The sequence below is a fragment of the Blennius ocellaris genome (assembly GCF_963422515.1).
Source record: "Blennius ocellaris genome assembly, chromosome: 16".
Classification (NCBI taxonomy): domain Eukaryota; kingdom Metazoa; phylum Chordata; class Actinopteri; order Blenniiformes; family Blenniidae; genus Blennius; species Blennius ocellaris.
The window spans coordinates 22,511,864-22,525,980 of NC_137665.1; the positions used below are offsets into that span (position 1 = coordinate 22,511,864).

Sequence of the window (14,117 nt, forward strand, 5' to 3'; positions counted from 1 at the left end):
AACAGGTCCTAGGTGACGGGTCAGACTAAAAGCAGTTCAAAAGACCCCTATGGACAAACACTGAAAGAGAGGAGAGACGTCGCCCGGTAAGGCGGAGCCGAGGCCTCACCCTGGAGCCAGGCCTGGGGTTGTGGCTCATTTGCGAGCGCCTGGTGGCCGGACTCTTTCCCACGGGACTCGGCCGGGCTCGGCCCGAAGGGACGACGCGGGCCCCTCCTCCTCATCGTCCTGTGAGCCCACCATCTACAGAGGCTGCCGTAGGGGTCGGTGCAGTATGGTTTGGGTGGCGGTTGACGGCAGGGGCCTCAACGACCCGATCTCTGGACACAGAATCTGGTTATCGGGACGTGGAACATGACCTCGCTGGGGGGGAAGGAGCCCGAGCTTGTGAGGGAGGCTGAGAGATACCGTCTAGATCAGGGGTGAGCAATCCTGGTCCTGGAGGGCCGCAGCCCTGCACGTTTTAGATGTCTCCTCACATCAATACAGCTGACAGCAATTAGTGGCTCCTTGTCAAGCTTTCTGCAGAGCCTCATCATGATAACAGGTGTGTTTGAGCAGGGAAACATCTAAAACATGCAGGACTGCGGCCCTCCAGGACCAGGATTGCCCACCCCTGGTGAGGTGAGGTGAGGTGAGTGGAGGTGAGACCAACTATATCTAGATATAGTCGGTCTCACCTCCACTCACAGCTTGGACTCTGGAACCCAGCTCCTCGACGGGCTGGACACTCCATTTTTCTGGAGTTGCCCACGATGTGAGCCGGCGTGGGCTTGCTTATTGCCCCACAGCTCAGCCGCCATGTGTTGGAGTTCACCCCGGTGAACGAGAGGGTCTCCCTACGCCTTCAAATAGGGGACAGGTCTCTGACTGTTGTCTCGGCCTATGGACCGAACAGCAGTTCAGAGTACCCAACCTTCTTGGAGTCCCTGGGAGGGGTGCTGGATAGAGCTCCAACTGGGGACTCCATTGTTCTCCTGGGGGACTTCAACGCCCACGTGGGCAATGACATTTGAGACTTGGGAGGAACGGGCTCCCCGATCTGAACCCGAGTGGTGTTCTGTTATTGGACTTCTGTGCCAGTCACAGTTTGTCCATAACGAACACCATGTTGGAGTACAGGGGTGTCCATAAGTGCACGTGGCACCAGGACACCCTAGGCTGGAGGTCAATGATAGACTTTGTGGTCGTGTCATCTGATCTCTGGCCACGTGTCTTGGACACTCGGGTGACGAGAGGGGCAGAGCTGTCAACTGATCACCACCTGGTGGTGAGTTGGATGCGCTGGACCGGGAGGAGGCCGGATAGACTCAGCAGGCCCAAACGTGTTATGAGGGTCTGTTGGGAACATCTGGCCGAGCCCTACGTCCGTGCAGTCTTCAACTCCCACCTCCGGGAGAGCTTCTCACAGATCCCGAGGAAGGCTGCAGACATTGAGTCTGAGTGGACCATGTTCTCCACTTCCATTGTCGAAGCTGCTGCTCGGAGCTGTGGCCGCAGGGTCTCTGGTGCCTGTCGTGGCGGCAATCCCCGAACCCGGTGGTGGAAACCGGAAGTAAGGGATGCCGTCAAGCTGAAGAAGGAGTCCTATCGGGCGTTGTTAGCTCATAGGACTCCCGAGGCAATCGACAGGTACCGGCAGGCCAAGCGAGCTGCAGCCCGGGCTGTGGTGGAGGCAAAAACTCGGGTCTGGGAGGAGTTCGGAGAGGCCATGGAGGAGGATTATTGGTCGGCCCCGAGGAAATTCTGGCAAACCGTCCGGCGCCTCAGGTGGGGGAAGCAGTTCTCCACCAACACTGTTTACAGTGGAGGTGGGGAGCTGTTGACCTCAACTGGGGATGTCGTTGGACGTTGGAAGGAATCCCACCATCACTTCTTCCATTGAGGACGGTACCTCTGGACTGGCAGACCAGGGTGGTGGTCCCTCTCTTTAAGAAGGGGGATCGGAGGGTGTGTTCCAACTACAGAGGGATCACACTCCTCAGCCTCCCCGGGAAAGTCTATTCCAGGGTACTGGAGAGGAGGGTCCGGCCGTTAGTCCAACCTCGGATCCAAGAGGAACAATGTGGTTTTTCTCCTGGTCGTGGAACACTGGACCAGCTCTATACCCTCCACCAGGTTCTCCTGATGGTGGAACACTGGACCAGCTCTATACCCTCCACCAGGTGCTTGAGGGTTCAGGGGAGTTCGCCCAACCAATCCACATGTGTTTTGTGGATCTGGAGAAGGCATTCCACCGCGTCCCTCGAGACGTCCTGTGGGGGGTGCTCCGGGAGTATGGAGTCCGGGGCCCTTTGTTAAGGGCTGTTCGGTCCTTGTATTCCCGGAGCAGGAGCTTGGTTCGCATTGCCTCCAGCAGGGCTGTCCTTTGTCCAGTTCTGTTCCATTACCTACATGGACAGAATCTATAGGCACAGCCAGGGGCCGAAGGGGGTCCGATTCGGGGAACACGGGATCTCATCTCTACTTTTTGCCTCCGGTAGGAGGCCTCGGGGCAGACCTAGGACACGCTGGAGGGACTATGTCTCTCTATGGCCTGGGAACGCCTTGGGGTGCCACCGGAAGAGCTGGAGGAAGAGTCTGGGGCGAGGGAAGTCTGGGCAACTCTGCTCAGACTGCTGCCTCCCCGACCTGGGCCCGGATAAGCGGAAGAAAATGGATGGATATCTGCAATTTTTATTATTTGGTCGCCTGTAGCTGTACCTGAAGGTCTTAAAGGAGCTTTTCCTGTTATTTGTTACACAAAAATAATGCAGCAATTTTCACAATTTAATGGTTATACTTCAGTTTGTTGTCGAAAAGAAAATTGGTAAGGTCTTTGCCTTGCCTGTTTAAGGGAAAACTTTTATTTATTTATTTTTTTTTCATGATTTTGAGGCCATATTAATAGCCTTATCTCTCCTCTTATTTGAATTATTTTTTTTAAATCACATTAAATTTGTAGTATTTGGAGGTCTTACTGTTTTTGATCCCTTCAGAGGGTCCACCATAGCCTCACCTGCGCGCGTCATTGACACAAGTCATTTTTTGCAATATTCAGTCAGGAGTGCCACAGAAAACAACGGACATTCAGAATAATCTAAAATGTCACATTTTCTACAAAAGTGAAAAAAACCAACAGTCATGGTTTACTTTCTATTTCTTAAATTACTTGCTGTCGAGTTGCTTATCGATGGAAAGATTTCTCAAGTCAATATCACATGATTTGCATATTAAAGATGCCAGAAAACAAAAAAGGTTCTGCCCCTCATTTCTATAATTTATCTCTTCATTTGTAATCATTGATCCCTGAAAAGTGAGAAAAGAGTGTTTCCATGTCAAATGTAATCTTTTTTCTACTTATAAAATGAGTCAATAAATCTGATGGGTCTTGCATTTTGGTGTGGCCGAATTCTGCAACGATACAACTGTTTGGATCACTTTATTATTTTTCTGGCTACTAAGAACTTTTTTTTTTTTTTTAACTCCACCACAAAGTACATTTTCTTGCTGCTCATTATGATTTGCTACAATATGCCACAGAGTACAGTTAGTGTAACTACAAAGTACATTTTGCATGTTTTTCTCCCAGAAGTCCCCAAAGGTTCATGAATTATCAGGATGTTAAAGGCTGCGCCGGCTTGCCTCTTCTGTTTAGAAGTAACAAAAAGCTTCAAGCGTATTTTTAATTATATTTGTGATTATTATTGGCTCCACTTAAAAATAATCACATTTGATTGAATATTTTGAGATTGAGCTCAAACTATCAGGAAAATAAACACAAGAAGGATTCAAATACTTACATTTTGGGGTAATAAGCCTAAAACGAATGGATGTTTTACAATTTGGCAAATGAAGGATTGAAAAGATTTACAGATGCACCCGTTAGTTATAAAAATAATCTTTCGTTGGGACTTTCGTGGAGAAGAACAGGTGAAACAGTCACGACTTGAGTTAATCCCACCACCTTCACATACTCCTGACTGGTTTCTCCATCTACTCGTCCTGCTCGCTGATGGAGGAGAAGAGCGCCGTGCTGCTCTGGCCCAGTGGGTTGTACAGGAACGCCTTGATCTCGCCGCCGCCGTTGTCGCTTTTCTGGAAGTGGATCTCCAGCAGGTCCTGCAGGTTCTCCTGCTCCATGACGGAAGGGATTCCCGTCAGCAGCACGGTGCGAGGACACGGCGCCATCTTGGTCTGACGAGCCAGAAGCAGAGAAAAGGTTCAGACACGTCTGTTGTAAGGTCTGTAGTGTCTGTTCACTTCCTGTTTGATCTGGACCATGGGGTACATCGGCAATGTCCCTCCTAACTCCCTATCTATCGACTTTCAATCAACCCCGTGGATATGACGTCATGGGGTTAAGGAAAGGTGTTAGGAGGCTTCCTAAAGGAGTAAGTGAAAGGTGATCACGTTAGTGTTGCAGTCGGACCGCACTTTCACTTAGTGACGTCATAATAATGCGACAGCGGCGCAAGTCAGTGACGTCTGCCGTGGCGGGGAAAGAACTACAAGTTTCTGGAAATGTACAACAAAAAGCGCATTTGGGTTTTAAATGATTTAAATTTGTTTAATGCAGATTATTGCTTTGGTAACTTACATGATCTGTGTCCTTTTTCCGCCATCTTGATTTTCCATAAACGCTTGGAAGAGGAGGTCCCTTTAAATGTTGTCGCAGCAAGGAATTGTGGGGCAGCATGAGCTCGCCTTCTTTGTGAAAGGATGCATCGGTGCTATCCTAAGCTAAAGGAGGCTCTGAAGGAAGCAACAAGCCTCCTTTTCTTTGCATATTGAGAGTTCGGACGGTCCTTATCGTGGCCGCTACACAAAACACTTCCGGGGTTAAGTGAAAGTCGACAGATAAGGAGTCGGTAGGGACATTTCGGATGTACCCAGATTTTCTTCAGGCTCTGTTCACTTCCTGTTTGATCTAGACAAGAGTCTCTTCAAGAACAAGCCATTTGGTTTGGGCGACGTGACCATGCCCACCAACTCTGAACTTGAGCTAGCAAGGTCTTCTTGAAATGCAGGAGGAAGAAGAGAGGAAGGCGGAAGAAGTAGAGAGGAAGACTCAGTGATATCTGGTCTGAAGACTTAACGTCACGGTTGTTTGTCACCCATTAGCCACGAGCCAACACGACTAGCCACCATGGGCTAAATAGGGCTTTCAGTCTGGACCAATTGATGAGACGCGTTTCTCCTTCGCTTCCTCTCAGAGTTGGTTTCAGGCCACAGCACCCCCAAATAAGACCTGGTGGAACTGCAGGACGTTTCCCAGGAGGTTTGATGAGAACTCCAAATGCAGCCTGAACCAAATGAAGGCTCCGCCCCCTCCCAGGTGAACTGAGTCCTGGACTGTCCAATGAGAAAAGCCCCTCAACAAGGCCAAGTTATTCACAGAGCAACAGTCACTGTTTCACAAAGAAACGTTCATTACCAGTAGCGTGCGGTGGTGTATTAGTCAGGGCCAGCAGTTAACATACTGCCACACCGTATTTATTGTATTAGTCACTTTTATCCATATAAATGTGTGTCATGTATTTTTATTAGATTAACAAATCATCCTGTCCCTGTTCTTCCTCCTCAGTCAACTTTGTTTCTGAACCCATAAAAAGTTCTGGAACTTCAGGATTAGAAAGTCAAAATAATCAAAAAAATCTGTCGTTTTAGTTGAAGTTGTTTTTATGTGTTGAATTCGAGTGAGTTCGTAATTCGCTCTGGTGACGATCTGAATGTTGACGGAAGTGAAAAATTCAAAATGGCGGACAATGACGACATCATTCGACGGATTCCCGAGGAATTACGCAACGCTATCCGATCAGAATGCATGTTTTTCAAGTAATACGCGGCATGGCTGACCAGAATGGGGAACATGGATCGGGAAGAAAATAGCAGCCGCGGTCTTCACATACCGACATCAAGCGTTTCCCCACGCTATCATCTCGTTCACATGAGAATCACGTGATCGCGCTCTCAATGTGAGAACTGGCCGTGCCCGGCGGTGGCGTGATCCATTGGTGATACCAAGTGATGTTTACCAAAAGAAACGTCAAAATATCACCAAAAAACTACTAGTCCATTCGAGCAAGCTGGATAGATGATTCACTTGCCCGAGCAAAGCTTTTACTAGTCCCGAAGAAAACCTTAATGTCGAGCCCTGCATGCACATATATATACATACATATATACACATACACATATAAACACGTATACACATACACACACACACATCATCAGTAGGGTAAAACTAACGTGTCTCACGACGGTCTAACCAGCTCACACTCCCTATTAGTGGTGAACAATCCAGCGCTTGGTGAATTCTGCTTCACAATGAGAGGAAGAGCCACATCCAAGGATCAAAAAGCGACGTCGCCATGAACTTGGCCGCCACAAGCCAGTTATATATACATATACAGATACAGATATAAAAAGTGTGGGTATGAAATGTGAGGAAAGTATTTTCCGTGTTTTCAGGTGCAGAGCAGAAGCTCACCTTCAAGCTAGCGATGCTTCCGTTGAGGAACGGCGTGATTCGGACTCGCTGCTTCTTCTGCTGCTGCAGCGTCACGTCATGGAACTCCGCCTCCGTCAAGCCCTGAGCGACTGAGAGGAGGCGGAGCTTCAACACACTGGCCACCATCTTGAAAAACACTTCCTACTCAATTCTGCTGAATCACAGTCAAAACAAGGTCCTGTTCTCTTTCATCCCTGCGACCAACAGGAACCATGGATCCATGGATTCATAAGCTCCACCCTCCAACCTGAGACCAACAGCAAGTAACAGAATCCCTGTGATTGGCTATGGAAGGTACCAATGTAATCTCTGTAATTAATGTAATCTGAACCTACCAATGTAATCTGAATGTACCAATGTAATCTCAATGTAACAATGCAATCTGAACCTACATATGCAATCTGAACCTACATATGTAATCTGAACCTACATATGCAATCTGAACCTACATATGTAATCTGAACCTACATATGTAATCTGAACCTACATATGCAATCTGAATCTACATATGCAATCTGAACCTACATATGTAATCTGAACCTACATATGCAATCTGAACCTACATATGTAATCTGAACCTACATATGCAATCTGAACCTACATATGTAATCTGAACCTACATATGTAATCTGAACCTACATATGCAATCTGAACCTACATATGCAATCTGAACCTACATATGTAATCTGAACCTACATATGCAATCTGAACCTACATATGTAATCTGAACCTACATATGCAATCTGAACCTACATATGTAATCTGAACCTACATATGCAATCTGAACCTACATATGTAATCTGAACCTACATATGCAATCTGAACCTACATATGTAATCTGAACCTACATATGTAATCTGAACCTACATATGCAATCTGAACCTACATATGTAATCTGAACCTACATATGTAATCTGAACCTACATATGCAATCTGAACCTACATATGTAATCTGAACCTACATATGTAATCTGAACCTACATATGCAATCTGAACCTACATATGTAATCTGAACCTACATATGCAATCTGAACCTACATATGCAATCTGAACCTACATATGTAATCTGAACCTACATATGCAATCTGAACCTACATATGTAATCTGAACCTACATATGCAATCTGAACCTACATATGTAATCTGAACCTACATATGCAATCTGAACCTACATATGTAATCTGAACCTACATGTGCAATCTGAACCTACATATGTAATCTGAACCTACATGTGTAATCTGAAAGTTCCAGTTGAGTTTGAAAGCAACAGAAGGAGTGGCGACTATGGATGACACAGTAAAGAGCTGACTTCCTCTCCTCCTCACTCACTGTCCTGGTGGATGAATGTGAGAACGACGGTCCCAGAGTCCGGCAGCAGCTCGCACTCCTCCACCTCCCCGCCTTTGTTCTTGGACTTGGAGAAGTGGATCTCCAGCTTGTTGAGCAGACTCTCGGTGTTCATGGCCGGCAGGTTGGAGATGAGGATGCGGCGGGGGCAGACGTCAGTGTCGATCTGCACGACAGAGGATGGAGGTGAGGTGTGGGAGGAGCTTCACTGGCTCTCCTGGGGGAGAAGCTTCACCTCCACCAGCCGGGGCAGCATCAGACACACTGGACCAGCCTCCACAGTGATGCTGCAGTCACCTCCCAGGTCCACATGGTGGCGCTTCAGGGCCAGAATGTTCCTCGCAACTGAAGATCCAAAAGAACAAGAATGACTGAAACATCACAGGAGACATGAAAAACTCTCACTTCGCCTGGTCTGTGTCAACGTGTTGGAATAAACCTTTATTAAAGAAATCTAATCATAACACCAGATTATAGAGCATCTCCCTCCTCTAACATCAGATTATAGAGCATCTTCCTCCTCTAACATCAGATTATAGAGCATATTCCTCCTCTAACACCAGATTATAGAGCATCTTCCTCCTCTAACACCAGATTATAGAGCATCTTCCTCCTCTAACACCAGATTATAGAGCATCTTCCTCCTCTAACACCAGATTATAGAGCATCTTCCTCCTCTAACATCAGATTATAGAGCATCTTCCTCCTCTAACACCAGATTATAGAGCATCTTCCTCCTATAACACCAGATTATAGAGCATATTCCTCCTCTAACATCAGATTATAGAGCATCTTCCTCCTCTAACATCAGATTATAGAGCATCGTCCTCCTCTAACACCAGATTATAGAGCATCTTCCTCCTCTAACATCAGATTATAGAGCATCTTCCTCCTCTAACATCAGATTATAGAGCATCTTCCTCCTCTAACATCAGATTATAGAGCATATTCCTCCTCTAACATCAGATTATAGAGCATATTCCTCCTCTAACACCAGATTATAGAGCATCTTCCTCCTCTAACACCAGATTATAGAGCATCTTCCTCCTCTAACACCAGATTATAGAGCATCTTCCTCCTCTAACACCAGATTATAGAGCATCTTCCTCCTCTAACATCAGATTATAGAGCATCTTCCTCCTCTAACACCAGATTATAGAGCATCTTCCTCCTCTAACACCAGATTATAGAGCATCTTCCTCCTCTAACACCAGATTATAGAGCATATTCCTCCTCTAACATCAGATTATAGAGCATCTTCCTCCTCTAACATCAGATTATAGAGCATCTTCCTCCTCTAACACCAGATTATAGAGCATCTTCCTCCTCTAACACCAGATTATAGAGCATCTTCCTCCTCTAACACCAGATTATAGAGCATCTTCCTCCTCTAACATCAGATTATAGAGCATCTTCCTCCTCTAACACCAGATTATAGAGCATCTTCCTCCTCTAACACCAGATTATAGAGCATCTTCCTCCTCTAACATCAGATTATAGAGCATCTTCCCCCTCTAACATCAGATTATAGAGCATCTTCCCCCTCTAACATCAGATTATAGAGCATCTTCCTCCTCTAACATCAGATTATAGAGCATCTTCCTCCTCTAACATCAGATTATAGAGCATCTTCCTTCTCTAAAATCAGATTATAGCCTCTTCCTCCTCTAGCATCAGATTATAGAGCATCTTCCTCCTCTAACATCAGATTATAGCATCTTCCTCCTCTAACATCAGATTATAGTTTCTTCCTCCTCTAACATCAGATTATAGAGCATCTTCCTCCTCTAACATCAGATTATAGAGCATCTTCCTCCTCTAACATCAGATTATAGAAAATCTTCCTCCTCTAACATCAGATTATAGAGCATCTTCCTACTCTAACATCAGATTTTAGAGCATCTTCCTCCTCTAACATCAGATTATAGAGCATCTTCCTCCTCTAACATCAGATTATAGAGCATCTTCCTCCTCTAACATCAGATTATAGAGCATCTTCCTCTATCATCAGATTATAGTTTCTTCCTCCTCTAACATCAGATTATAGAGCATCTTCCTCCTCTAACATCAGATTATAGAGCACCTTCCTCCTCTAACATCAGATTATAGTTTCTTCCTCCTCTAACATCAGATTATAGAGCATCTTCCTCCCCTAACATCAGATTATAGTTTCTTCCTCCTCTAACATCAGATTATAGAGCATCTTCCTCCTCTAACATCAGATTATAGAGCATCTTCCTCTATCATCAGATTATAGTTTCTTCCTCCTCTAACATCAGATTATAGAGCATCTTCCTCCTCTAACATCAGATTATAGAGCACCTTCCTCCTCTAACATCAGATTATAGTTTCTTCCTCCTCTAACATCAGATTATAGAGCATCTTCCTCCTCTAACATCAGATTATAGTTTCTTCCTCCTCTAACATCAGATTATAGAGCATCTTCCTCCTCTAACATCAGATTATAGCATCTTCCTCCTCTAACATCAGATTATAGAGCACCTTCCTCCTCTAACATCAGATTATAGTTTCTTCCTCCTCTAACATCAGATTATAGAGCACCTTCCTCCTCTAACATCAGATTATAGTTTCTTCCTCCTCTAACATCAGATTATAGTTTCTTCCTCCTCTAGCATCAGATTATAGAGCATCTTCCTCCTCTAACATCAGATTATAGAGCATCTTCCTCCTCTAACATCAGATTATAGAGCATCTTCCTCCTCTGACATCAGATTATAGAGCATCTTCCTCCTCTAACATTCAAACTCACTGGCTGAACTCACCGACTTCCTCCTCAAATGTGACGAGCGCCGTTCCTCCTTCCATTGGATAAACTACGTTGGCCTCCATCTCAAATGCCTCCGTGTTGTTGGCCTTTCCCGTCTTCCCAGTAAAGACCAGCTTCCTCTCCGGCACGGCGGCGAACACCTGGAATGTCAGTCGGCTCAGGTTTCGGCTCAGATCAATGTTAAGGTACACTAATCCTACGTCACGCTGACGTAGGGCATCACGTTAACGTACGGCTTCACGTTATCGTACGACGTCACGTTAACGTACGTTGGTCTGCTGCGTGAGCTGCTGGTTGCGCTGCACCTCCTCCTTCAGAGCTGCTTCCACCGTGACGATCTGCTGCTGCAGCTGCTGCTCCTCCTGCAGCAGCTTCTCCTGCTTCGTCTGCACAAACAATGAAGGTCCAACAACCTCATTCTGCAGTCATCTACTCTCTCACACACACACACACACACACACACACACACACACACACACACCTGATGCTCCCTGATCTGCTTGTCGTGTGCCTCTTTGTCTTGCTGGATCATCAGCATCTGTTTGTCGCGGCGTTCCTGGAACTGCTGGGCGAGTTTCCGCCGCTCGTCTCTGACGTCTCCCAGTTCCTTCTGCTCCTTCAGCAGCTGATCATACTTCTTCTGTCAGATCCAATCACAATCACACAAACATTTAGAACTATTTCCTAACCAGGAACACAAATTCAATAACTTCAGATTAATTACACACACACACGCTTTTTTTTATGTTATTTTTTTGCAGTGTTTCTTAAAATAAATCCCTCTCGTTGGATGTTTAACTCGTTTTACTGGGTTAGTCACCACACAAAACTACTTTCATGTAATTTCATCATTTTCAAACACTCAGTTTAGAGTTTAACTCTGTTCATAAATTCTACATATATTTCTTTTTTTTTTTTTTTACAGTAAGCACACTGATCCAAATATTTTCCAACTGTTATGAGATTAAACCAGCCTGAGCAGCTCTATCTAAACAGTAACATGATTTTCTAGATTAAACCAGCATGAGCAGCTCTATCTAGACCAGGGGTGGGCAATCTGGGTCCTGGAGGGCCGCAGTCCTGCACGTTTTAGATGTTTCCCTGCTCAAACACACCTGTTATCATGATGAGGCTCTGCAGAAAGCTGGACAAGGAGCCACTAATTGCTGTATTGACGTGAGGAGACATCTAAAACATGCAGGGCTGCAGCCCTCCAGGACCAGGATTGCCCACCCCTGATCTAGACTAACATCATTTTCTAGCAAGAGAATAAATTAGCAGGTAGGCAAAACAACAACAACAACAACAACAAAACAAAAAGCAAACCAACAACAATGATAACAAAAGCAAAAACAAAACAAAGAACAAAAACATGATTTTGATAATTGAAAGAACAAAAGCAGAAAACAAGAAACATCAGCAGCAAATCTCATCGATGAGGAGTGGAAGTGTGTGTGTGTGTGTGTGTGTGTGTGTGTGTGTGTGTGTGTGTGTGTGTGTGTGTGTGTGTGTGTGTGGTTTGTCCACACTGGGAGTGATTGGAACTGTTTTGGGGGGGCCCCCAGTACCACCCTGGGGCCCGAGGCCACCAAGGCCAGACGCCGCCACTCAAGCACCCGGCAGCCCCCCCGGACCCGGGGCGGCCCCGACAAACCAGACAGAGAGTGCAGAGAGGAACCCCCCCCCCAGGCCAGAGGGGCCCACAAGAGAAGGATAAAGGGCACAGAGCCCCAGGCCCCGACCCAAGCCGCCAAGCTGGGACCGGCCGGAGCAGGGCCCCCAGGCCACGCGGGCAGGGAGCCCCCCTGATCCCGGCAGCGGAGCCCCAACCCCCCCCCCCCCCCATGGATGCATGTAGAAATGTGTATTTGTGTTTGATGCAATGTGTGTGTCTAAGGTGCGGTTTAAAATGGAGGGGTAGCGGGGGGGGGGGGGGGCCCGGGCGTTCTACCACTGCCCAGCGGCAGAACCCCGAAAGCCAGCTGATCCCCTCAAGACCCTGCGTGACCAAGTGTAGTTAAAATTGTGGGCGGTGCAAAGTCGGGGGAGGGGCAGACCACAGTTGAGTAGTCTGGACCCCCCACCCTAGGCCACACCCACTGGCCCCTATTGTTGAGTGAGGCAACAATATTCCAATTTCATTAGTGGAGAACAGATGGCTTAGTTTGAGGGTTGAGGTTTAATTTCCAATATTGGACAAAAAGTCAAGAAAATCACATTTCTTGGTGGCAAGCAGAAATAGCAAAAAGTAAAGTAAAGAATAAATCTATATTGAGTGCAATGAATTACCTTTAATTACCTTAAAATGGAGATAAAGCGATTGTGACCTGGAGCAGCTTCTGGGTGAAATAAACATTAACTTCGCCCTTAGAGCTAAAAGCCCTTAGAGCTAAAAGCCCCTTGAGACACATTGATGAGGAAACGACATTCAGTTTTCGACATTTCCTCACTGATTTAACGTTTGTTTTGCTTACAGAAATTAGCCTTTTTTCTTTTTTTTTTTACTTTTATGTGCTTCAGTGAATGCTCTATAAAGGGTAAAAACTTTGTTTTTGACTGGAAAAAGAAAGCTAATATGTAGAATAAATGTGTAAAAATGACCTTATGGTTTCTCATCAAAGCCTGGATTTGTGCCAAAGATTCTTCGGTTTGTTCAGTCACCAGAGAAAAATCCTAAAAACAAAAACAAAAAACAAGTGTTGTTGTTGTTATTCTTATTATGATTATTATTACAAAAAAAACATTTTGCTCTGTATTCCACAAAAACAGTAATTAATTCTTGCATTTATATACTCTCGAATGAAAAAGAAGATAAAAACCACTCCTCACCTCGTCTGAAGACATAATTAAAGCAATCTGAAACATGACACAGATTATCAAGATTATCAGGTGTTGTCAATCAACCACATTTGATAAAGAACATGATAGAATCAAACACAATATTTAACGTATAACGTGATCTTAAGTTTAATCGAGACCTTCCCAAACATTTACTGTCCTAAAACCACTTTTAAACTGTTAAATCTCACCTAAACCAAACACTCTGACTTCACTCTGCTAATAAAAATTAACTTCGTTGTTTAATCTCAATGTTAAGATGTTTAATTTCGTTTAAAGATCGCTAAAACTCACCTCTGTCGCCGACCTCGACTCTTACTCTTTCACTTTCATTTTCCTGCAACAGGAGAAGGCACTGAACGCCTCGTCCGGCAGGGGGCGCGCTCAGAACGCAGGACGCATTCAGGAGTCTTCGGGAAATAAAAAAGTGCACAGTAAAACAAGTGCAGATCAGCTTCCAGCAGGAGACCATGAACGCATTTTCCGACACAACGCATTCAGGTGTCATAGGAAAAAGCGTGACCGAGGCCAGTTCAGGTTGTTTCCGTAAAATAAAGAACTGCAGAGGAAAACGAGTTTTCAGTTTCCAGCAGAAGCAAGAGAACAGGAATGAATCACTGTTGTTATCCGTTGTAACGGATGTTAGTTCAGG

At 45.5% G+C, this 14,117-nt stretch overlaps 1 protein-coding gene across 1 annotated transcript; it reads right to left on the bottom strand.

Moving 5' to 3' along the window:
- Window positions 1-3,156: 3,156 nt before the first annotated feature.
- On the bottom strand, window positions 3,157-13,803 carry ifi35 (interferon-induced protein 35). The gene is made up of 10 exons (XM_080512244.1): window positions 13,760-13,803; window positions 13,457-13,483; window positions 13,229-13,300; window positions 11,109-11,267; window positions 10,897-11,013; window positions 10,623-10,767; window positions 8,075-8,184; window positions 7,822-8,005; window positions 6,473-6,582; window positions 3,157-4,176 (listed from the first exon to the last, which is right to left on the bottom strand). The coding sequence occupies exons 2-10, from the start codon at window positions 13,469-13,471 to the stop codon at window positions 3,976-3,978; spliced, it is 1,113 nt and encodes a 370-aa protein (XP_080368370.1). The 5' UTR covers window positions 13,472-13,483; window positions 13,760-13,803; the 3' UTR covers window positions 3,157-3,975.
- Between the last annotated feature and the right edge of the window lie 314 nt (window positions 13,804-14,117).

Coding starts and splice junctions, on each gene's coding strand:
- ifi35 (XM_080512244.1), bottom strand. Junction 11,268..13,228: donor CTTTGATGAGAAACCATAAG/GTCATTTTTACA, acceptor TGGATCTGACAG/AAGAAGTATGATCAGCTGCT. Junction 6,583..7,821: donor CACATTCATCCACCAGGACA/GTGAGTGAGGAG, acceptor GCCTCCTCTCAG/TCGCTCAGGGCTTGACGGAG.